Raw genomic sequence first — 24,029 nt, 5'->3', positions numbered from 1 at the left:
GGGGGGTTAGTTCATTATTTATAAGCACTTTCAGATCTTCAAATTAAAGGCGCTATATACAGTAAGTAGTTAATACTCGTAGCAGTAGTATGTACTTTTATTTTCTTACAACTAATTCAGGTTAGGATTTAACCGTACGTCCGTTATGATAGTTTTCCATGTAGAAAACTAGCATGGTTTCCCACAAAGGGAATTTAGGGGACTTCTGCAGCAGACAGAGCAGGAGCAGCATACCCTGGAAGCCTAAACTCTAACACCCTTGCTTTTGTGATTTATGTCTCACCCTTAATGTCACCTTACTGTATTTGTGTTTCATCCTTTTTCTGATGGTACACGTAACATGATTTTAAGCAGAAACAGCCACTGTAAATATTAAAGAGTATTTAAATAAATATATTCATGTATAAATAGAAAACCTTACCTTTTAAAGAGGTTAAAATCGGTTGATGCAACAGACTTCCAGGCATGGGGAGGTTCCACAGGCAGCCCAGCACTGATGCACGCGCACACAGCAGGATACTGGAGTAGGGCTGGAGGAGAATTTCACCACAAGTCATCATCTCCTTAGTATTCACTTTTCACCTCATCGCTGGCAAGGGCAGCAAGTCACGCAGGTGACAAGGTGTCACGGGATGGTGCGCAATGTGCTGGGGCAAAGGGAGGCCATGGCTGGAGCAAAATCGCCCTGCTGCCTGTTTTGCCCCGAGGAGCAGGATCAGGCAGCTCCCAGAGACGCACCCCAGGCAGCAGCGTGTGGCCAACACGACAGCTGCTGGAGGAACCTTTCCTGGAAAGCGGGAGACTGTCTCCTGTGTCCCTGTGAGAGGGCTCTTCGCCCTGATTTCTCTGCAGGTACAATTTGTTTTTCATTAGTGCTTACTCAGGATAAAGGTCTTTGGCTTGAGTTACAGGAGCTCTAAGATTTGACTTGCACGGTAAGGGCACTACAAGCATCCTGAGCTCCCTCCAGGAGCGCATGCAGTTGCAGGGTATCTGCACCAGATATTCAGACAGTTACTAATAGTGTAAGCGAGGATCTGATTTACTGCTGGGTTTTCTAGCAGTTAGAAAACTACATGAGCACCTGCTGCTCTCACACCATTAAAAGTCTACGTCCCACTTCCCTTAGAACTTCTCAGCTTTGCTTTGATTTTTCTACTTCTCTTTTCCAAAGGCCAAAATCCCAAAGAGAAGCATATTTCAATTAACCAGGAAGAGATGCAATTTTGGTTTAATTTCTGGCTGAGTTCTCCTTCAACCAGTTAACTTGTCCTGCAGCATGCCAACACTTTTCCACAGACGTGACATGTCCAGGAGAAAGCTCTGTGCAGCCTCAAAGGCTGATTTCCAAAGAAACAGGATCACCCTCCCACCTCTGTTGCAATTCCACAGTCAAACAGAATGGCAAAAAACAAGCAAAAACATCCAAACCACTAGGGCTGCCTAGAATTAATGATAGTTGTTACTTAACTAAAAACTCTCCGGAGCTGTTTTTGGGGTGGATGCCCTGTAAGGACCTCTTCCTCGCAAGAGGGGCTTCCCAGGCCACCCGGCACTGCAGCCCCGGCCGAGGCAGGCAGCACAGCTGGTTGCAGCCTGCCCAGGTGTGCTGGAAGCATCAGTGACTCTCATTCATGCAGTGGTAAAATTAATTGGAATCAGTGAGACTACAGTGAATAATAAATCAGCTCACTGGAGGAGCATCTAAAATAAACTGTTACCAAAATAATCTGTAGTTTTCAGTGAATATGTAACTCGAGACCTAACAACTATAAAGTCAATCCCTTACTGGATTTTTTTCTTGGAGGAGGCCGGGAGCACTCTGGGCTAGCCACATTAGCATATTTTCTAAACATTTGTAATTTGATTTCATTTTCACACTACTTCTTTCCCCATTTCAGGCCATTACACTTTTACAAACAAGTCATTTATATATTCTTTACATAATTGCCTCCACCCAGGACAACTACTGCTCTGGAGTAAATTCATGACCACAAATGATTGGTGTAAAAAGAGAACATGCTTTATCAAAAAAAGGCAGAAGCATTTGATCCTTATCTTCCGACTGTCTGATAATATTTCGTGCTTCAGGGAAACACTGTCACCTGCTCTGTTTTTCTAAGGTGTGCACAACAGAACAAAAAACCCAACCGTAACAGCAACAGAAACGCCCTAGCCTAGCTCAAACCACCCACAATTTTAAAAGCCAAATTGATGTTGCAGTTCTTTCTTTACATACAGACCCGTCTCAATCAATGGCTCACCAACTATGGAAAACAGTGCAGCCCGTTCCTCCTGGCTAGCATGCCCTCCTTCAGCATGGCTTATTTTGTTTATTTTGGGGATTTTTTTTTTTCCCCTCTCCCATTTAAAGCATTTCCATATCAGCAGTAACTCCTAAGCCAGAAGAAATGATGTGCTTAGGACAAGATGTGATCAATCAAGGAGCTGGCCTTTTAGCACATGAGCTAACAGAACACTGTGATACCTTTAGCCAACAGAGTGAAATGCCTTTTGACTATAAATAGTTGTTTTTGAGCAAGGGGACACTTTTTGGTCTAGCTATTTTTTGGGTATTGTACAGTCTTATTTACTGAATGTGTTTATAAGGTGGGTCTGGGAACTAGAGGGCTAGGGATCTTTGAGAAGCAAAGGGTAGTAGCAGATGCTTAAGTACTCTCTTTTCTATACAGCAAGCCCTAGAGACCTGGGCTTACTCTGCAAACAGTTTTTTTAGCAATCGAATTTTAATATCAAATTAAATCTTCATTAAAAAAAGCTATCACAGAAACAGCTTCACACCTGAGCATATTTTCAAAATGCCATTTTCCTTCATGGGATAAAAGAGGTGAAGCTTTTTTTCCTCCTCCTCCTTTATTTTGGTTTTGGTCAAAAACTTGATGGCCTTTTCCAGGCAAAAGAGCTTTTAGATGTTGTAAGAATTTCGCGTATGTAAAGACGGAGTGGGGACCTCAGCATTTGCCAGTTGAGTAGTAATAGCCACCCCTAGAGAAAGGGGGGGAGAAAAGGGGAAGAGCAAAAAGCAAAAACAAACGCTTAGTTTTATGTACTTTTCTACTTGCATCTCCTGTCCATAGTGCAGACTCCATGTCATACCCTCGTATAACATGTAAAAATGAAATGATGTACATAAAATTATTTATTTTATGTGTATTTTTAGCTTAACTGTAAACTGAAAAAATAAAAAGCATTTAATTTTTTTCCCAAAAATGTAAGCCTATTGAAATTCAAGGTGTTTCTACCTTTTCAGATGTAACATTTCCAGCTGCCTATTGATAATAAACATTTATTAACAGCAACAGATCTGACATTTTATAGTTTTTTAAAATCACGTTCAGCACAGACTTCTCAAGGGCTGTCAGTGGTCAGAGAGGCACTTCAGGGCTCCAATTCTATAGACACTTATATTGGTATTTACATGAAAAAGGCATGGCACAGACCTGCTTACCTACAATGAAATCAGCCACCCAAATTTGAGCAAGTGTTCATGGGCGAGAGCTGAACAACGCCTGGCTGTGAAAAAAAAAAAAACCAAACAAAACAACCCAACCCCAAAACATTCATTATATCCTGTCTACAACAGAAAATAGCAAACCACTGGAAGTGCTGGTAAATAAAATGCACTGCGTGAATGCAATTACTCCTGTACAAAGAAGTCTAAGTAAGTGTAATTCCATTTTAATTTAGTCCCCAAAGATATCCTTCGACAAGCACAACTACATCAGCCACATTGGAATATACAGCAATATAGCTAATAGTGTAAGTGAGTCATTAAGCAACAACATATAACTGTATTAACGTAATTTGTTCATGTAAAGCTGTCCTCCAAGCAAATCTCATTAAAGTACCGGAGGCATGCAGATACATTTCAAAAGGTTTCCATCAACTACCAGAGGCTCTTGGTCAAGTCTCCAGCAAAACAAGAGTTTCCTCAAGTTAAAGAGTGGCAATATCCCTTTCCTGGAAATGCAGAAAATTCCTGCACAAGGGGGACAATGTGGACACACACAGAAATAAACACAGTTCATGCCAAAAGCTGTAGCAAAGCTCAGGACCACAGTGATCCACAGCTACAGAATTTTAAAGACCCACATAAAGACAGAAGGCTACTTTTTTTTTTTAATAGAAAAGGCCATTTTGAAGTTGGATGTGCACATTCCCACTCGCATCAGAAAGCCTAGAAGTTCAAAGTTAAGGCACCCTGAATCCCCAGTTGCACTTCCTATTCCGGAAATGGGAACCAAACTGCACCTGAACATGACTTGCATCCCCTCAGCTGTCCCTGCAGAGGTAGACAGATGTGCTGCAGCAGAAAATACCACATTTGATCAGGGAGGGAGGTGGGAGGCGGGGGAAGAAGTTTTGCAGTGTATTTTGTCTCCTCTTACTTGCGCTTCCTGAAAAGTAACAGAAATCATGCATTCACATAATCACCACAAATATTAAAGCAAACATTTTTTGCTTTCAACTATGACCAATATTAAAAAAAGTACTGGATTAAAAAGAGTCAGAAACCACAGTTTTAGATTGGATTGGGAAGTGCAAATAGGCAGGGTAGGGAACAGGAAAAATATATAAAGGAGAGGGTAGAGGGAGTTAGATGGTCCATTAATTTCATCATTAGAGGATATTTCACTTTCTCTTAAAAGACCATTTTCTCTAACACAAAGTCAAGCAGTCATCACAGCTATGAGAACAGAATGACACTTATCTTGGGGTAAACCCCAGCACCCCAAAGCTAGAGGTAAAATGTTCACCTGCTCCAGGGAAGGCAAGATTTACCATCTGGAATAAAAGCATTGCCATAAACTGAGCCTAACACATAAAAACACCCTGTCAAGACTCAGGCACACATTCCTGTTAATGCAGATCGCCACACTTGCAGAGATGACTAAATTGCAGTAACTGCCTGCGTACGTGCTCTTAGCCTATGGCTCATACTGGCTGAACTATTTCATACTTGCCGCAACTCAGCTGACTGAAATGTGGTAAGCAGCAGTGACTTGATCTCGTGTAGGAGTTTCTAGATACAGGCCTGCCCTGCAAAATTTAAACTCTGATCTTATTTCAAAGCTATAAAGTGCTGGTGCAAGGGTTTTATCTTCCTCCCTTATGAAAAAAGCAGTTACTTGGAAGTCTGGGTCTGGATTTGTATGTTGAATATCTTCCACATATAATGCAGTCTTTGATGGTGTAATTTTATAAAAGAGAAAGGTATCCAGCAGCACTGCAGAGAGAACTGGAAGCTAAGAGTAAAGCAAAACAACTGAGCTAGAAAAACAAGTTGCCGTAGGAATCAGTTTGGTGTTCTTACGTGACCAAGGGGAAAACAGAGCACAGCAGCGATAGCCCAGCAGGCTAATACTGCTGGCAGGCAGAATCAGCGTGGTTTTTCTCTACAGTATTTATAATAATTATCTTCAATAACAGATGGATTTTACAATTCAAAAGACTTCAGAAAGAGACTTGTGCCTCTAGCAAGCAGCAGTAACGCAAAGGATGTTAACGCACGTGGACTGAGCAGGACTACAGCTGGGAGGAGGGCTGTAGGGTGCAGGACAGAGGAGAGGGAGTGGGGCACGCACCGGGAGGGCAGCGCTCACAGCCTGACTGCAACAGGGCACAGGTTTGGCACGTCCTTTGGTGCAAGACCCAAGCACCTCTGCCAAAATACCATGCTTTTACTTTACTGTGCAGCGAGCGGTGCTCAGAGAACAGAAGTGCACTCTAGCGTCTGGCGACCTGCGGGCAAACGCAGTCAGACCGAAGCCTGCTCCTTCTAAGGACAGACAGACTTGCAGCAGTTTAGAAGAGTCTGACATACTTAAAAACACAAGAAGCTCACACCCCAAAGCACAAGAACTACAGCTGATCACCACTTCTTTCATCCTGCAGTTTCAAAAGAGAAGAGGCTTGGCTCTGAGGCTGTTTATAAGGGCTATGAAATCAGAAGTGCTCACATCTAAAGAGAGCACTCTGCGGCGCTGCCAGCTCATGGATCCTTCCTGCACAGCCTTCAGGTGTTAATTTAATTTGAGCCCCTGCCTTTCATATATAAAAACATGGTGTAGAAAAGGAGGCGGCAAGCATGACTAGCACAGACTTGGCTGCATGACTCTTCTGTTCTGTTCTCCCTTTTAAAGGCTGAAAACCTATCCACAAAAAATAAGGAAAAATGAAAAACAGATTTCAGGATCAAATCCTTGCTTTAAAAATTCATTATTATGCAACATACTTCAAGAAGCCAAATAAACAAAGAAAGAAAGAAAGGGGGGGGGGGGGGAATCAATCTGAAATAAAATAATTGTTCCCAATAGGAATCAATACTCACGGATTTTTCTGTGCTTCTATTTAAATATAAAATACGCCTATGGCTGCAAGCTATATCCCGCTACCCCCGTTCACAGCAATTCTGCGATGCTGCTGGGCATGAAAAACCCAGAGCACTGGTGTGGTACCAAACTGTAACAGAGCAATAATCAAACAGTTTAGTTTGATTATCAAAGTAAACAAGTCTGGATGATCACCAGGCTGACACTGGGTTCCCCACAAAAAAAAAAGACCCTGAGCCCACATCTTAGCACCCGCAGACCATAAATACACACCCCACACCCCCCAACAAAAAACACCCCTCTCAAACTAACGCCCAGAATTCTGTGTAATTTTGGTGTGAATTATCTTATAGCCTCTGAAAAGGCAACTGTTCTGTAGCAATTAGCCACTGGAACACTTAACCACAAAACTAGGAATATTATTAGTACAGGGATGCTGCAGCCAGACCTAGTAATATCTAGATGAGGAAATGGCTGAAGTATGAAGCCGGTTAGCTGTGTTTTTGGTAGAGCTGTGGCTTTTTTGGCAGAGCTGTGGCTTTTTTGGCAGCTGTTTTAGTAAGTGATGTAGAGCTACTGTAGTGCAACACAACTCTGGAAAGCAGAATTGAAAAGAAAAGACTCCAGCATTCACTTAAATTTCTGTACCATTCTAAGCTCTTTGCTGTTAATAAAAAGGCAGGATTTCCTGACCTATAGAGAGCATTCATCAACCAGCTCCAGGACATGCTGCTACCGGTTCCCCACAGCCCCTACTTGCTAGTTCAAAAAGATAATTTTGAGCCTAAACAGCCTTGGCAAAAATACATGTATCAAGTCACAGGGGTACCCCTGTATATCAAATCCATAAATAAGTTAACTGGCCACATATTACATATACTATTATATCAATGAATGTAATTTTAATGTATATCAAAGTGGCCAACATGGCCACAATAGCTGTGGCCAATGCTGAATAATCCAGCTACTAGAAGGGTAAGCAAAAGCATGCAAAAAAACTTGAGTCTGTACCAGAATTATCAGTCAGTGTTTCTAATGGAAAAAAAAAAAAAAAAAGAGTTTACTTCAGGAAACAAACTAATACCAGAAGATAAAACACCAACACTTAGCTATGATAACCATTTGTATAGAAAAAAGCAAGGCTGTCTCAGTGTCAGTAGAAGAAAGGAGGCATTATTCATAGCTAAAGCCTGAAAGTGGCAGATAATCACTTTGGTGCTTGACAGCAACTATTTCAGATATGACAGATGGCACTCGTGACTGAGGTGGAAACACACTTGATGACTCCATCGTGGAGACTGTACTTAGAATCATAGAATACCTTGAGTTGGAAGGGACTCATAAGGATCATCAAGTCCAACTCCCTGCTCCTCACAGGACTACCTAAAACTAAACCACATGACTAAGATGCTGTCCAGATGCTCCTTGAACTCTGGTGCTGTGACCACTTCCCTGGGGAACTTCTTAAGTCTGTTCCACTTTGAAGTTCATAAAGTCAGTCACATACTTTACTGGTTCCTTTAAGAGGTTAGTCTAGTGAATGCTTTTTCAGAGAAAGGTGGAAAAATCTTGTGGTATCTTCTGCCTTTCCCGAGAAATGTCTGTGCAAGTCTAGTGCTCCTCCAGAGGCAGAAATACAAAGGCCAAGGTCCTAACTGCCACCTATTACTTCGTAAAATCATTTTGTGTGCATGTTTCGTTTTGTTTTAAAAACAGCACAGCAGCTTATAATAAAATTAGCTATTCAGGGGTCATTTTCATCATGCTTTGACTTCTCACCTGGCTCCTCCATCTTGAAAAGCCATTATTAAATTGCCAAGTTCAGTGTACAGCAATTAGAGATTTGAGGGGACAAACCAAAAGCCAAGCTTGCAACCCTCCCGACAGAGCATTATACTACCATCTTCTCTTAAAAAGGGGAAAAAAAAAAAGTCTCAAGAGTTTTAAGGAAATAGGATCAACACCAAAAGTGCTGCATGAATTTAAGATAAAAGTGTAAGGAGTCACTTTTTCCTACTATGTTTTTGCTTCCATGGTTACTTAAAAGTGATACCAAAGGAAATATACTTTTTCCCCGCTGCCAATTCTGCAACCAATTCCCTTTTCACCACCACTTAGCTATGTACAAAGAAAAAAAAAACAAACAAAACACCACGAAACAGTAGCATGGGCCCACAGAGCTGATTTCAACTTTGGCAAGTGGCAGTTGTGCCACTGTCTGAAGCTAGTGACTTCATCTCCTTATCTAAAGCAGGCTACGTTTGAATTTGGAGGACTCAAATTCCCTACAAGAACTGGCAATCATGGCTTTCAGAATCCACCTCAGAGACCCAAATGCTGAAATAACGTGAAAGTCAAGAAGATCTGTTAAATAAGTGTCTTTGCTTGTTTGCTGGCTTTCAGGCCTCCAGCACTGAGCCAGCATAATCTGCACTTGTGCCCTTGTTTGTTACCCCAGGACAGGGCTACGCAAAATGATGCCTCCAGGGCTGGGGCAAGGCCCAACTCTCACACGCTTCTTGCCACCAGGCAAACACGATATGCTGAGAAGCAATCCCCGATGTGCGTGGGAACTTTGGAACCAGTCTCCAGAACAACAGGGGTTTGAACTAGGAAACGCATTTCCAACTGTCCAAAAACACTGAAGCAGTTTTAAACCTTTAAAAGCTGACCACCAAAAGGAAAAAAGAAAGCGCACGTTTTAATCCTATGATGCAGTTCTGGAACTGTGCATGAGAAAAATTGTTGATTTCTCAGGTTCAACTACAGATTTGTTTTAAAGGCTCAGGAAAGGCAAGTCACCTATTCCACAGCAGTAGGCTTGCGTGTGCGTGCACACGCACAGACTTTGCTTCAGTACTGCTGGGAGCTGAAAGGGAAAGCAGGGAGACAACTCAAAAGGAGCGAGCCACTAAGGGCTTCAACTTCGCAACACCTCCGGAGTTACCATCTACACACCATCCTCTTACCACCTACCCGCTTCCCCCTAGACCAGGGCCTTGCCTCCACGTTGCTTCCCTGTCCACCCACCTACCACACACGCACTTTCCCAGCCCCGCTCTTCTACGGTACTGCGTGTCGTACTTTGCTGCAGATAGGCCCAGCGTCAGAAATGCAAACCCCAGCCCTGAAACGCACAAGGATTTGTTCCTCCGTTGCTGCTGCCAATTCTCAACTCTTTCACTGTTCAGCATATTTGATCAGGGCAACAATCCACGCAGCTATTTTTGGACGCGCACACAGATCCTTCCTTAGAGCTAACAGCTGTAAGCTTACTCCTGAAAGTGCTGGTGCTTTGGCTGTGACACTGACCACCGTCAGTAAAATATTAAAAATAAGCCCGAAGGCTCACGTAAATGCCAACTCTTTAGTGTCTAGCTGAAACCGCTCCTACATTTGGAACAAGGTTGTTTTTTCTTTTAAATCTGATTTTGTTCTTCAATCATTTATGCAAATCTATGCAAAACAAGCATAAGAGCTGAATGAAACAGCTGCTTCCTAGCAGCGATAACAGTACAAAGGAAGAGCTGGGAGACTGAAGTGACAAACTGATACTGGAAATACTGACGTCTGTGGAATGCTGGAACAGAAGCCGGTACAGTAGGAGACCAGTTTTTGTTTATATTCCTCTTTTAGATGTCTAGAAATCAAGTCAATCTTCAGTAAAACATGACTACCTTATGAAGCAATAGCTAAGCCAAAACAGTTAACCACCCTGACATGAAAATATAAAGACCCTGTTGACTACCGATAAAAAGCTCCTCTTGCAATGCATCCGGACAAGAATCAGGATAAAATTTTTACTGTGCCGATGGGAAGCCCTGGTCAATCCCGAACGCCACTGCAGCCTCTGGAACACAGCAGGATCAAGCGGTCTTTTCTCAACAGCTCCTTCAAATACAAGGGAGCAGGCAAGGGTAGGACACCCGAGGTCACCGTGTTAATAAAAACGTTTCACAAGCCCTAAGCTCCGTTAAAAAAAAAGATCCAAGAGACTCTGAAAAGTGCAACACACGCAGACGTACCAAGTAACACTAAGGCACACGGCAGGTCTTCCGTCTGTTGACAAGTCACACTCCCTATCTATACCAGCCCTGCAAGTACCTTCAGCAAAGGGCACAGAACTCTAGGTCAAGTATACCCACATACTTGACCCCGCACTACTCCAAAGCTTCTGCATTTCTGAACTTAAAGGCCATATAGAATTATACTACAGCAGCGTGACAACATAAATGCTACGTGCAATTCCGTGTTAACTACCAACCTTAAAATCCTTCAGAAAATTTCTAGAGCCTGTGCCAAGAAGGACATGGCCAATATTATGTGGAGTGACTCAGCTGAAGAGCTACAGGCAGGGTCTCAAGAGGTTGTTAATCCACATCCACTCCAGATTCTTGTCAGTACACTTCACACCCAATTCTCCCAAGTGCTGAAAGCCTCAGTTAAGGGCATTCAGCTAAAGCTGAAAACCATTAACTCTCATGCGTGCGCAGTATCACCTAGAGTGATACTACTGCAGCAGGGAAGTGGAAAACAGAATATTCAAGACTAACAAAGCCAGGAATTGAGAGCACCTGCAAGACAGCAGAGATACTGCAGAGCACAGGAGCCGTACCTCTGAAAGCAGCAGGCCTTGGAGCAGCCAAGCCATAGTGTTTTGGAACCTGCCTTCTTCCACATCAACTTCTGACAAGACAAGCATGCTGCACGGTAAATGCAACGGAAAGAATCCATAGCATTTCAGCCCAAAGTTGTTCTGCAACCTACCAGATGCAGCCACCTGAACTGTAGGTATCAAGCATAGCTCTTTCTCTTACCTGAAATTAGCCCTCTAGGATTAGGACATTGGGGAAAGTCCACACAGGGATAACACAGCTACTTTGCATGGCAATACACTGAATCAAGCATGAAAACAATTTGCATTACTAAGATATTTTATGCTCCAGCTTCGAGTAATAGCTTTTGGAATAAAAGCCAAAAGCCTTACATTCTGATGCAATAAAAGCTACAACTGCCACATACCTGAAATACGGTCAGTTACAAGGATGGGGGAGCGGGGGGGTGGGGGGGGCGGGAGGTAAGGGAGGAAATCCGTGTCAGACAGTTGTAGTGAAATGACACTTTTCAAAACAGCGCGGAAAAGGAACACTTGCATTTCACAGACCCTACATATACACAGCCAGTTCTTTCCCTCACTCACCCCTGAATGAAAAGCTACTCTCTACAGCAACAGAGAACATGGGAGATTCAGGAACTTGAACTAAAGGTACTAAGTCTGAGAAAATCACGTCACCTGCTGTATCTACAGATGGCTATTACAATAAGCCAGCTGCAATGCACAGACTTTCAACATATCTGGTGTAGGGGGGAGGGGGGGAGGAGAATATTTAAAAAGCCTATGTACTTCAACCAGTGTGCAGAGATATACCCACTACTTGAACAACAAAAATGTAAACAGCCAGCCAGTTTTGCACTGCTGCTCCTCAGAGTAGGCTACAGTTTACCTCTAGCTTGGCCTCACGACTGCCAGACAGAGCTTCCCACCATGATCCCTGCTGCCAGACAAGGCAGAAATAGCTGGAGCTGTGGTACATGCTGCAGTGGCAACACGGGTAACCATAATTGAACTCCAGCTCATATCCAAGCACTTCTGCTCCAGTCTGAGCACTACACATTAGCACAAGCTGAACCTTGCTACCAAGAGGACCAGCAGGCTGAATAACCAAGGTTTCCTCTACAGCCCTTCTAAGTTTCTAACCCTTAGTGCAGTTTGAGCCAAGGCACTGTCAAAAGACTGAGCAAGGGGGCATGCACAGGGTAGAGCGTTTCCTACAACTGTCCAAAACAAACACACAACCAACAATCCTTATCAGCTAAGACAAGACACTGCATCACGGAACAGTTTTATCTGCCTCTGGAGATGCGTGCAGTGATGCAACGGTGGCACGCTTGGGCCTCGCAGCATTCCCCACCTAGAGAAAAACAAGTTACATAGCATAACAGCAAGCAGTACTGTTATTCCTGCAGCTGAGAGGCACTTAGCTTGCGATAAGGACAGACGACAGCTTGATCTTTGGGTTATTAAACCAAGCTCTGCGATTTACAGGCTCTATTTATGCCTCGTGAGCCATAAACATGGCAGAACGAGGGCATAAATTAACAACAACAACAGAATCAAATATGTAATATGCCTGTTGCACTGCTTACCGAGCTCGGCTGCCTGAATGCAACCTTGCACGGTATGCCGATATTCTTAAATCGTAAGAGCACGTTGACCAAGAAGATTACCGCTTTCAAAATGAAGTCCACGTTCAGCTGACAAAGCCCAAAGCTGCTTCTGAGCTGCTCTGCTGGTAGCTGCTCTGCTGGTCTTTGCACGCCCGTTCCTTAATAGCTGAAACGTACCTTAAACACTGTCATAACTGATGACAGTACACAACAAGGCTACGCACACAAGGGACAAGACGACCCTACGCTTTATCCCCAGTTTATGATACCTCAGAATGACATCTTGGAGCCGTACAGGGAAACAACACAACACCCCACGGAACCGTGCAACAGCACGACTTCATAAATACATGGATTTGGGGTTTTTTGTTTTAATCCGTTATCAGAAGAATGATTACTCTGCCAAGAACCAGTATGATACAGGCCAAGCACCCTCTCCCTTGCTATGCATTTCTTTAGGATGCTGCCTAAAGCTGCAGCAGTCACATGTTTCAGTCAGACATGAACTTGCTATTCAGAACTGGGAATTAAAACATTTTTAGCATAAGCACCCATAATATTATTTCTCACTCCCTGCAAGCTGCAAAGAGCCATTGCTTCTCACTATAGGTATTCTGCTAAGTTTCCATGGAGAACACAAGTCAGAAGCGTGCCAAAGAGCAGCAGTAGTACAAGCACAAAATACCATCGTTACCTCGAGGCAGATCGCTGCCACTGGGATCACAGGAGTAAGGTGGAAGAACGGCACCAGCTTCTCCCACCTCACTGACTGGAGGAAGAGGAGCTGAATACATTGGGAACGGCACCGAAGAAACTGCTGCAGTTAGAAGGAAACCAAAGTCAAGTCAAATTTGCAATGGCACGTCAAATGAGCAAGATGCCAAGTTACACAATTAAGCATGCACTTCTTTGTCACCTCAGTGCCCCTAACCGCAAGCTAGTTCAACAAAGTTCTCTTTAGCAATCCCTTTAAAAGAACTCCAGAAGAAATTTTAAAACCAGATGGGAAGCTTCCAATCTCACAAGCCTTAACTGGAATATGAAGCTCGCCGATAAACAGACGGTTAAGAATAAATGTCTTTTTCTATCATTTCTCCATACTGGAAGGCAGGCCAGACTTTCCTTACGTAACCGTCTGTCCTAGAACAACAGGGAACAGACTAATCGCTTTAAGTCATCAGAAGCGTGACAGTAAGCCCACAAAAACAGGGGAAAGGTCAAGACACATCAGGCCAAAAATATTTTGGACAGGCTACTGTTAAATATTCATCAGGTGGCCCGCACCTCTACCACACCAGCAGGTTATTGGTAATGGCATCAGCGGGTAGACAGCTTAGAGAACTGCGCTGACTGAACTTGCACGCAGCGTGGAAAAAAACAAACCAAGGAGAGAAATGGAGAAGAAAAGGGAGACAGAATTGAGCACAATTGGAGGTGGAGGGTTTTTTGGATGCTCAATGAAGACTTACAGAAGACATGAAAAGTCCTCTTTATAAGAAGGGAAAAATCATTTTTTCTTCACAGATGTTTCACAAGAAAAAAAGTAGATAGAGCGTTCCAGTTGGTAAGCGCACCACGTGACAAATCACAAATTTGATCCCCTGGCACAGAAATAACTGAGCACAGGAGCTAACTAAGGGCCACAAAAATGAACCGGACATTGGCATGGATCCTGAACCATCACAGCCAGTGAGTCTTTCGGAAGGGATACTAAAGCCTCAGGACCGATAGCTCAACTCCAGAGGAAAATTAACTGTAGGAAATCGTGGGAGAAGGGAGCTGCCATGAACTTCTGCCTTCCAAAAAGAACCTTCTAGCAAAACACTTGGCATTGATGGCTAAAGGTGGCCAGGGGGGAACCCAAAGCAGACACCTCCAACTCCCGGGCAAATTCAGGGGCAACTGTCCCCTTCCAAACATGAAAGCAACAAGTCAGCAGTGAAGTTACAGCTACTATTAAGTCAGTTTAAGCCAAAGCAAGTGATACTACTCTTTGGTTTTATTTAAAAAAAAAAAAAAAAAAAGCCTTTTAACATTTGTCTTGGATAGGTAGGGGGAAAACTGAAAACTTAGACATCCAAGTCCATAGGCATAGTATGTACGCTCTACCTGGCCTCCCTATAGAGAGGGGAGGTACTACGACTGGCTGAACCGCTGTTTGTGGGGGAACTGCTGTTGTGACACTGGCTGGAGTGGAGGCAGCAGAATTTGAGGAGAAGCCTGTGGCTGGAGCAGCATAAACACCTGTTGAGGCTGAGATTGCTGCAGAGTTCACCAACACCTGGAAAAGAGTCAGAGTATTCAGTAGACTGCCTCTACAACTGGCTTTCACAAAGACCAGGGACATATCACAGAGTTCAAAAATTCTCACTTCACACAAATGCATTTTGGAAGTCCTAGCTGTAGAGGCAGCAGTAACTATCCCAGGCCTCTCAAAATTGGCTTGGAAATGCCAGTTTAGAGTTGCAGACACCTGCAAAGCATCTTTGCACCCTTCTGTTTTGCTTACGTTTTTAGGGAATTGTATTCTTCGCTACAAGATGCTGTAAGGGGCAGGTAGAGGGACCCCACAAACTGACACTAACCAAGCAGAGCGGTCACCTCTCCACAGGGCTGACACAATAAAGTACTAGATACTACCTTCTGGGGATAGCCGTAGGAAGCCACTCCATCTTGAGGTGACACAGAGACTGGCCCTTCTTCCTGAAGGGATTCCAAAGCAAAGCATGGTCCATTTAAGAGGCAAAGAAGTCACAAGGCGCACATACACCACACACCTGCATTTTTTTTTTATTTATTTACGGACTACGCGCGCACAGAGGATCTTTTGTAACTCGAGTAAAAGCAGTTCTATTCTGACATGCACGGGACCGGCTTCCACACCCGCTGTAGACCAGCGGGTCACTACAGATTTCGTTTCAGATTAAAACAAAAATAAATTTTAAAAAGTTCCAAAGTCAGTTCTCCCCGAGGCGAGAGCTCTCCAGTCCCACAGTGGAGGAATAAGACTAACTGGAAGGGGACTTGAAGGCTGGCATGATAAAAGCAAGTGCTGCCTGGAGCAGAAAAAGAAGAAAAGTAAACAGCACTCAAATACACCCTTTCTCTTTGCAGAGGGGAATGTGGAAAATCATTAATCTATCTAGCACAATTCAGACTGTACTTGCAGACCCAGACAAAAACCTCACCGTTTAGGGAGGAAAAGGGGGCTGAATATAGAGATGAAACCATCACGCCTTTCTTCCAAAAGAAGTCTCTGACCTACTACGTTAAGCCTGCATCCAAGGACAGTTTCTATGAAGAACGCCACACGCTTCACAGATTCCTAGTCTGAACAGACAGCGACTGAAGCTTACCAAGTTTGCTGTAGGTTCTGCTGAACTAAATGCTGTTGCAGTTTCACAGTCGGGATCTGGTGGGCACAGGCAAAGTTAATTGAAAAAAGTAGCACTGAACCTAATCCTTCAGAAACTTATACAAAGGTCATAATGACTGCATTACATTCACCGAGTGTTCTATCGGAAAAGACTAAAAAGTTTTACTTACCTGGAGGTGCATAGATATATTCTTCATGAAATTTCCCTACAAGAGAGGGGAACAGCAAGCTTTGATTCGGGGGGGGGGAAGGCAGCTTAAAGCTGAAGTTACCACAATTACATTACAGCGCACCCATTAACTAGCTGCTTTCGCTATCACATTGCTTTGTGCAGAAGAGGTAAACACTCAAGATATGCTCATGTTGTTATTCTACCAAGTATCAAGGTTGCCATTACCCAATTTACACCACACACTCTTATGCAGCAGCTTGGCTTGCTGTAGACACGTTTCTATCAGACAACGAAGAAAAATAACGTGCTCACATGCACGTTCAAAGCTCACAATAAACAGATACTTAGAAGGTGTAAGGAACCTACTCTCACAGTCAAAAGCACACTGAAGACCTTCGAAAACCTGTCTTTTTGCCCACTAATCCTTTGAGAACTCACCATTTTCACTTGTTTCTTCCTCCTCCTCTGAGGAATTCAGGGTCTGCTTGTTAGGCGGAACAGAGTTTGGACCTCTCCTTGCTACCCAAAATCCTGCTGGACCATGGACAACAGGAGCAGGGCTACCCTGGCTCTAAAAAGCAAAGTCAGAAGCATGCATTCAGAAACAGTTTAAAGCTTTCCATGCTCTACACGCACACACGCACGCAGTAGAAACAGGCTGGCAGACCAAGCTTGCTGCAACCAAAACTTACTAGAATTACCATTTATGTGTCCGTTCCTATGCACCTCGATTGCGGCAACACAGTTGCGGACACATTTCTTTCCTTTACCTTTTCTTCTGCCTAGCATACTTAAGGTAATCTACTTTTGAAGACCTACCGCTGCCCTGTGCAATACAGTCCAGCTGCTGCCTCCCAGAACTTAGCTGGCTTCATCTCAAGCTCAAACTAAGCTGAAAAGGAGGGAGCAGACCCCAGACAACAGCCAACACTGCTCCCCCCAACATATCCTCCTGCGTTCCTCATCCTGGAGCATTCCCACCACACCAACAGCAGAGCAGTTCATCCAAAGACTCTAATTATCATGGAAAAAGGTTCTCCTCAGTCCCAATTAGTGACACCCACGGGTGGCTGCTGGCACAGACACCGCTGTCGGCACTAACTTGACCCACACGTGCAAGCCTGACTCTTCCAGAGAGCAGCACCCATCACAGTCTCCCACAGGACTCCTTTAACACTTCTCACGCCCTTTGTCTTTGCATTGAAGTCAGTCCTTAGCTGCACCACAATTTCAAATACAGAGTTCTCTGAAGCAGGAATACAGAATTGAGATGCTCGAGTAAAAAAAGTTGATTCACTCTTTTGTGATGGCTAAGGTGACACTCAAAATTCTCCTCAGAAGACATGGTGCCTATGAGATCGATAAAGTGCTCAGAGAGGCTCGTAAGATTTCCAAGGTTGAAGCAGAGGTGGTAAGTCAGAAGATTCTCCCACCAGGCCTCTAGTAGGATGGCAGACTTTTCTGCGAGATCCATCTTTCCCCCGGAAATGTTATAGTCCTTTACTAAACAAGACAAGGAAGAGACAGAGAAAAGGCTTTGGCAGCATTGACAATAACAAAGTCACTGAACGAGCACGAAAAACTATTCATTAGGAGCTGCAGGTTCATAGTCTGGCAACGGGGAGGAACAGCTAGTAAGCTATATTGATTTCATGTCGGGGGGGGGGGGGGGGGGGAATTGCAGGATAATCTCTCCTTGTTCCTTGACACTCTTGGAGGAAAATCAGAGCAAAGATTACAGATCCAGCACATGAGGACAAACTGAAAAACAGCTGCTGCTGAAACAGCCCTGAGCAGCTTTCCCCTCTCTCATTTAAATACAAGTCTAACATTTGTTACGTTCACTGCTTCGAGACAGTAAGAAGAAATGCAAATCTACCAGGGTTTGGTTTTTTTCTTCCCCCTAAAAAAAGATCTGCTTTCCTATTCAGATAGAAAAAATCCATTGATATTTAGGTAGCGTATCCAGCTTTGTACTAGGCTTAGACTACAAATAAAAGAAAAAGATTTATTTTAAAGTTTAACAACACACTGTGCCACTTTATCTACAACCCGACAGAAAGACCCTTTTAAGAGAAGTCTAGATTTGGAATTTTCTCCTGTTTCTGTAGCAGAACAAACCCTTTCAGGAACAACATGCTAGCCCCAAACATCACAACTATAACGTCATAGGAACAATCCAGGCTATCGCTGCACAGTTTCTGAATCTAGTTACACAAATGACAAATCACAGCGCGGCAAACAAGTGAAAAGCTTTCTCCCACAATATTGAGAGCTAGACAGACATCCACAGTAGGAAGGGATTTGTTTTGTTTTCAAACTGCAACAGAAAGGAGAAACACGACCCTACTTTTGTGAATATACACTAAAGAGAAAACAAGTGCTGCCCATGAGGGGAGGGAGAAAGAAGGAGAACTTTTTGAAACACTGGAGGTTTTAAGCAGGTTTTACAAGATCTAGACTCATTTCAGCCTTCCCTCCTCAAAAACACATTCACTGCTGAACTTTATCCCAAGGCGGGGGGGGGGAGCTGTATGTTTAGGTAAAGAAGTGCTGCGCATTTGTACAGCTCCCCCCGCCACCTCTTTGAGAGGGTTTCATGCACCCCTTCTTCATCACTTACTGGTAAAGTAGGAAAAGCAGCGTCATCCTCGCCTTCAAGTTCATAGAAAGTTATAGTTTCTTCTGGTGCTTGAGGCTCCTCTCCGTTCTCTGGGACAAACCCATACTGACATTCCTTGTTCACACACTGCATCTGACGGCGGCTACGGCTGTATGAGCTTTAAAAACAAGAAAGGAGGTTCAGAATCATCACTACCTGGAGCGTCACCGTGGTTTCGTTGCTCAATTTTAACTCTCTTCTTTTTGGAGAGGCACAGTAAACCCATTGTTTCATACTGTGCCATTAACAGCCAACTCGGCCCTCCAGACACCTCTCCCACCATCCTCCCCGACTCTTTGAGAGCAACGTTTTGTAAAGAGGTTTGTATTCACTTACCAGGACCTGCAGGAGAAATTGTCATAGCTCTGATAGCATCTCTTTCCTGGACTGGGGTAGAATGCTATTTGAGGGCCAACCATGTTGTGCCTGTTTATAAATCGGGCAGATCCCCTAAGTTTAAAGGGCAAAAGGTGCAATTACCAGGAAGTGCCTCTCAGAGGGAACTCATTTGTAGTTTCACCTATTAAACAGCACAAACTCTTTCCTAACCAGTCTGCAGCGAGAACGAGTAGAAAACGAGTGGTGATCTCAGACAGGTTTTCAAGGCTTCATACCTTGGCATCCCAAATCCACGGTTATGTCTCTGAGGAGGATTCTGAGGATGATAGGGTTCGTAAGGTGCCATGTTTCCACCACCCTGTGAGCAGTGAACTGGAGGAGAGCACCCCTCACGACTGCCAGACAGAGCTTCTCCCCATGATCCCTGCCAGACAAGGCAGAAATAGCTGGAGCTGTGGTACATGCTGCAGTGGCAACACGGGTAACCATAACTGAACTCCAGCTCATATCCAGAGCATTTCTGCTCCAGTCTGAGCACTACACATTAGCACAAGCTGAACCTAGCTACCAAGAAGACAAGGAGGCTGAATAACCAAGGTTTCTTTTACAGCCCTAACCAGTATCTCGACTCCAGAGGAAAATTAACTGTAGGAAATCGCGGGAGAAGGGAGCTGCCATGAACTTCTGCCTTCCAAAAAGAACCTTCTAGCAAAACACTTGGCATTGATGGCTAAAGGTGGCCAGGGGGGAACCCAAAGCAGACACCTCCAACTCCCGGGCAAATTCAGGGGCAACTGTCCCCTTCCAAACATGAAAGCAACAAGTCAGCAGTGAAGTTACAGCTACTATTAAGTCAGTTTAAGCCAAAGCAAGTGATACTACTCTTTGGTTTTATTTTAAAAAAAAAAAAAAAAAGCCTTTTAACATTTGTCTTGGATAGGTAGGGGAAAAACAAAAAGGGAGGGGAAAACCCAAACACTTAAGACGTCCAAGTCCATAGGCATAGTATGTACACTCTACCTGGCCTCCCTATAGAAAGGGGAGATACTACGACTGGCTGAACCGCTGTTTGTGGGGGAACTGCTGTTGTGACACTGGCTGGAGTGGAGGCAGCAGAATTTGAGGAGAAGCCTGTGGCTGGAGCAGCATAAACACCTGTTGAGGTTGAGATTGCTGCAGAGTTCACCAACACCTGGAAAAGAGTCAGAGTATTCAGTAGACTGCCTCTACAAAGAAGTAGAAGATTTGTTAAATAAGTGTCTTTGCTGGTTTTCAGGGCCTCCGGCACTGAGCCGACACAACCCGCACTTGTGCCCTTGTTTGTCACCCCAGGACAGGGCTATGTCCCTGTGATGCCCCCAGGGCTGCAGGAAGGGCCCAACTCACACCCACTTCTCATTGATTCTGCATGTACAGTGCAAGTTTGTATCAAGGACAGAGCCTGTGCAGGCAGTCATTTGAAAGAATTGCAGTTCACATGCCCAGACCACTCAATGTTTTCTTCCTAAACTTATCAACAGAAACACAGCTAGAGCCTTCCAGTGCACTTCATTCTCACACTGAAAGATTTTGCTACTTTCTCATAGAAAGCTGGAGAGAAAGCTTATCCCACACAAGACAACTACATTTCTTCAGTCCAGGCTGCTGGATGACTAATTGTCAGGAACATAACCTGCCAGTTATAAATGACCACTCATTTTCATGTGTTCAATGCTTTTATTTTGTGCTATCAGTGCAAATTAAACACCAAGACTACCACCATTTGTGCAACAGCTTTCACAAAACAAATCTTACAAACATACGGCAACATACAACAGATCAAAACAGTATTCTTACACTTTCAAGAGTCATGAAACCTACGCAGAATGAAATTAGACAGAAGAAATACAGCTGTTACAAATATGTGACCACTAGGGGCAAAGAAGTTTTGTTTTGCAAAATCTGAGAAAGCCAACCTATTTCAAACATTTCTATCCTCTAATGACCCTGTGCCCAATTTTCAGCTGTAGTTGTAATGGCAGCCTACTTCAGTGCTTAAACAAGAACCAGGTGTCTAAGTGTTCCACCGTAACCCCTCACAGAGGTACACAATGCAACATTCCTTTAGCAATAGCATGTTTTTTTACACACACTTTACGTAGTCAAATTCAAGCTTTCTGTTCCCTGCACTATAGTTTATGTATACTCTTTTCCTATGCTTTCCCTGCATAATCAACTGAAACAACATCTTGTCAACTACCACTAGCATAAACCTAAAGAGAAACATGAAATTTGAATGCAGTTTAATCAACTGACCCAGCCCACTAAGACAGGATAACATTTACGAAACAATATTAACATATAGTTGACAAACAAGAAATGAGAAACCAAGGGCAAGAAGTGAGCTTATAGCTCCCACATTTACATTCCTTGAGGTACATCATGAGGTGCAGGGTTAGGTGAGGCAATATAGCTGACTTGGTGCAGTGGTCCAGAACTTACAGCATTAGCAATTTGTGGAGAATTTCCATATGGTGGATTTACTGGATGCCAGGTACTAATATAGCGATAGGCAGGTACTAAAGAATCAAACCCAGGAAGAGACTGCTGGCTGAAGGGGTCCGACACGACTGGGTAATATACTGGCCCGTAGGACAGGGGTGGAGGCTCTGCATTTTGGAAGTTACCTTAAAAAAAAAAAGGAACAATACACACACACTTACCATATTTTACCGTATCTGTGGCCTTTTTATGCAGACTTTCTTTACCATGAACACAGCATTGTTTTGGTGGCCAAAAGGGAAAATCCACTTAGATGACAATTTTGTGCCCATATACGTCCCTCCTAATGGAGAGGCCAAAATCATTTTGGTTCCTAAGTTAGACTAGAGGACAACTTGCTCTTCTTCTCATCACTAAGCCCTGTTCAAGAATTGCTTAGCAGCATTCTGCACTGGAGTGGCAGCTTTTTCAAGAGGGACTCAGGTAGAGAGCTAATGTATTCTTTGCCTTTTTGATGTCTGACCATATGACACTAATCTATGCAAAAGAACCACCCCAGCTGAACAGGTTGAAGCATTACCAGAGCAGTAAGCCTGTATGCCTCTAGGCAACAGTTTTGTTATGATGCGCTCCTTTCCACCACTGACCATTTGCCATGTTCCATACATTTTAATGAGCTAGGCATCTGACCTTTTGGACATTTTTCCTCATTTAATACAACCCTCCTATTTACTGCCAAGCATATCTACAAGCTTGTTACAAAGCTGCTAGGTGAAACTAAGTTTTGCTGTAGATTTTACGCACAGTAAGAGACACAGCTAGCAATAAGGGCTACTCAAGAGATAACGGCTCAGCATGCTGAGCCTAAACCCAAGGCTTGCAACATCTGCCTTTTAAAAATTCCCGTGGAGTTGAAGTACCAATGCTCGGTGCTTGCCAAAACTCAACTGCCTCCTTTACATTAAATACAGGCTTTCTGTTTTGCTACCATGACTATTTGCTTATCAGTAAGTCAAGAGATTCCTTCACAGTTTTAGAAAAAGTTCTCCCAAGTAAAAGTTGGTGTACCTAGTACAGGCCTAGAAAGGATTACTTCTTCCTTTTTATGGCTTTAGAAAGCCCTTGACACATTGGTGGCTACACCAGTGACTGACATACTTTAAGCAGTACCACAGATGGCAGAGGAACTTGTGATAATCCCTTACAAGGTTTACTCTATGTCCTCCCAACCTCATGCTTCCTACAGGATAGCAAAGCTGCAGGCAAGCAGATCCTATGGAGCAGTCACACTCTGAAAACCTATTTCCTCACTTCTCATGAGTTGTCTATGTGGTCTTATACTCAAATACTAACCATTTGCAGGTGCTTCCAAGGCAACCTGGTGGACTTCAGTTCGCCCAGCATCAGTGTAGAGCTGAGGTACTGACTGATCGAGGACAGGAGCTGGTTCAGCATATGCTGGATAAACTTCCACAGGTGATGGTGGCAGCACTGGCTGTACATACACCATGGAAGGCCAACAGCTCTGATGATAATACTTTAAGGAAAAAAAAAAAACAACAAGGTCATGCATACAACCACATACTCTCCATCCCTCCTCCAAATCACTACTAGTGTCAGACCTAAAGTTAAGAAGTACATTTGTTCCTTCCTAGCCCCTTAAGATACTACACACACCAAAAAAACCCCACCCCCAATACAGCCTACCAGAAGAGATATTGCAATACTTGCAGCAATAACCACCTCAGTTCCACGCTGCTGTTGTGTCAGAAATCTTTACAGAGAAAGAAGATTCCCACCTATTGACTTTGTCATATGCAAAGAGATTTTTCCTATTTCTTCAGCTGAAGAAGCTGGCGTTACTTCTTTTACTTCCTGGGCAGCAGCACTGACACTGCATATGACTGCTGGTGCAGAGACAACTCTTCGGCAGAGCAACAGTTACCAGAACACAGAGAAATGGTGATAACCAGTCTGAACACAGCTGTACAAGTCCTAGAAGACTCAAACCATACATCTCTAAATGGTCTTTGATGTCTTGTCTAAGTACACAATTTTTCTTAAGAATGGCTCAGGTTCCTCCCCTTATCTTCACAGAAAGAACAATATTTATCCACCATCCTCTGCAAAAACAAAAAAACCACCACCACAACCCAAAGGAAAACAACTAAACACACATACTAGTGTGCTTCACATTTTGAGTTAGAACTTCACTTCCTGAGCGATACTTTAATCTCCACCAAGCAAGCCTATACGTATAAGTCAAGTGCACAGGATGCACATTTAGAAGTCTTAATTGCATCAGTATATTTGTCAAGAAAAACAGCGGTTTTTACAGGCAATTTACTAGAGTAATTTTAAAAGCACTTACTTGCAATCCCAGATTAAAATAATACCGCAAGACCTTTGTATCTGAAA

At 43.6% G+C, this 24,029-nt stretch overlaps 2 protein-coding genes across 2 annotated transcripts in view; both read right to left on the bottom strand.

The window, feature by feature from the left end:
* Positions 1 to 4,293: 4,293 nt before the first annotated feature.
* Positions 4,294 to 20,339, bottom strand: LOC140658693 (UDP-N-acetylglucosamine transferase subunit ALG13-like). The gene is made up of 11 exons (XM_072877380.1): positions 20,151 to 20,339; positions 19,406 to 19,554; positions 19,128 to 19,241; positions 18,753 to 18,909; positions 16,568 to 16,700; positions 16,128 to 16,163; positions 15,938 to 15,993; positions 15,222 to 15,284; positions 14,691 to 14,862; positions 13,276 to 13,398; positions 4,294 to 4,418 (listed from the first exon to the last, which is right to left on the bottom strand). The coding sequence occupies exons 2-11, from the start codon at positions 19,474 to 19,476 to the stop codon at positions 4,294 to 4,296; spliced, it is 1,050 nt and encodes a 349-aa protein (XP_072733481.1). The 5' UTR covers positions 19,477 to 19,554; positions 20,151 to 20,339.
* A 499-nt stretch (positions 20,340 to 20,838) lies between these two features.
* Positions 20,839 to 24,029, bottom strand: part of ALG13 (ALG13 UDP-N-acetylglucosaminyltransferase subunit) — a 31,491-nt gene continuing 28,300 nt past the window's right edge. The window contains exons 27-29 of the mRNA XM_072877378.1: positions 23,983 to 24,023; positions 22,965 to 23,148; positions 20,839 to 21,796 (exon numbers count right to left, since the gene is read on the bottom strand). Coding sequence (XP_072733479.1) covers positions 21,531 to 21,796; positions 22,965 to 23,148; positions 23,983 to 24,023 — 491 coding nt within the window. The 3' untranslated portion in view covers positions 20,839 to 21,530. The remainder of the gene's footprint in view (positions 21,797 to 22,964; positions 23,149 to 23,982; positions 24,024 to 24,029) is intronic.

This window comes from Ciconia boyciana, chromosome 12 (genome assembly GCF_034638445.1).
Source record: "Ciconia boyciana chromosome 12, ASM3463844v1, whole genome shotgun sequence".
NCBI classification, from domain to species: Eukaryota; Metazoa; Chordata; class Aves; order Ciconiiformes; family Ciconiidae; genus Ciconia; species Ciconia boyciana.
The sequence above is the reverse complement of the archived record's forward strand: the minus strand, read 5'-3'. Positions and strand labels throughout refer to the sequence as shown.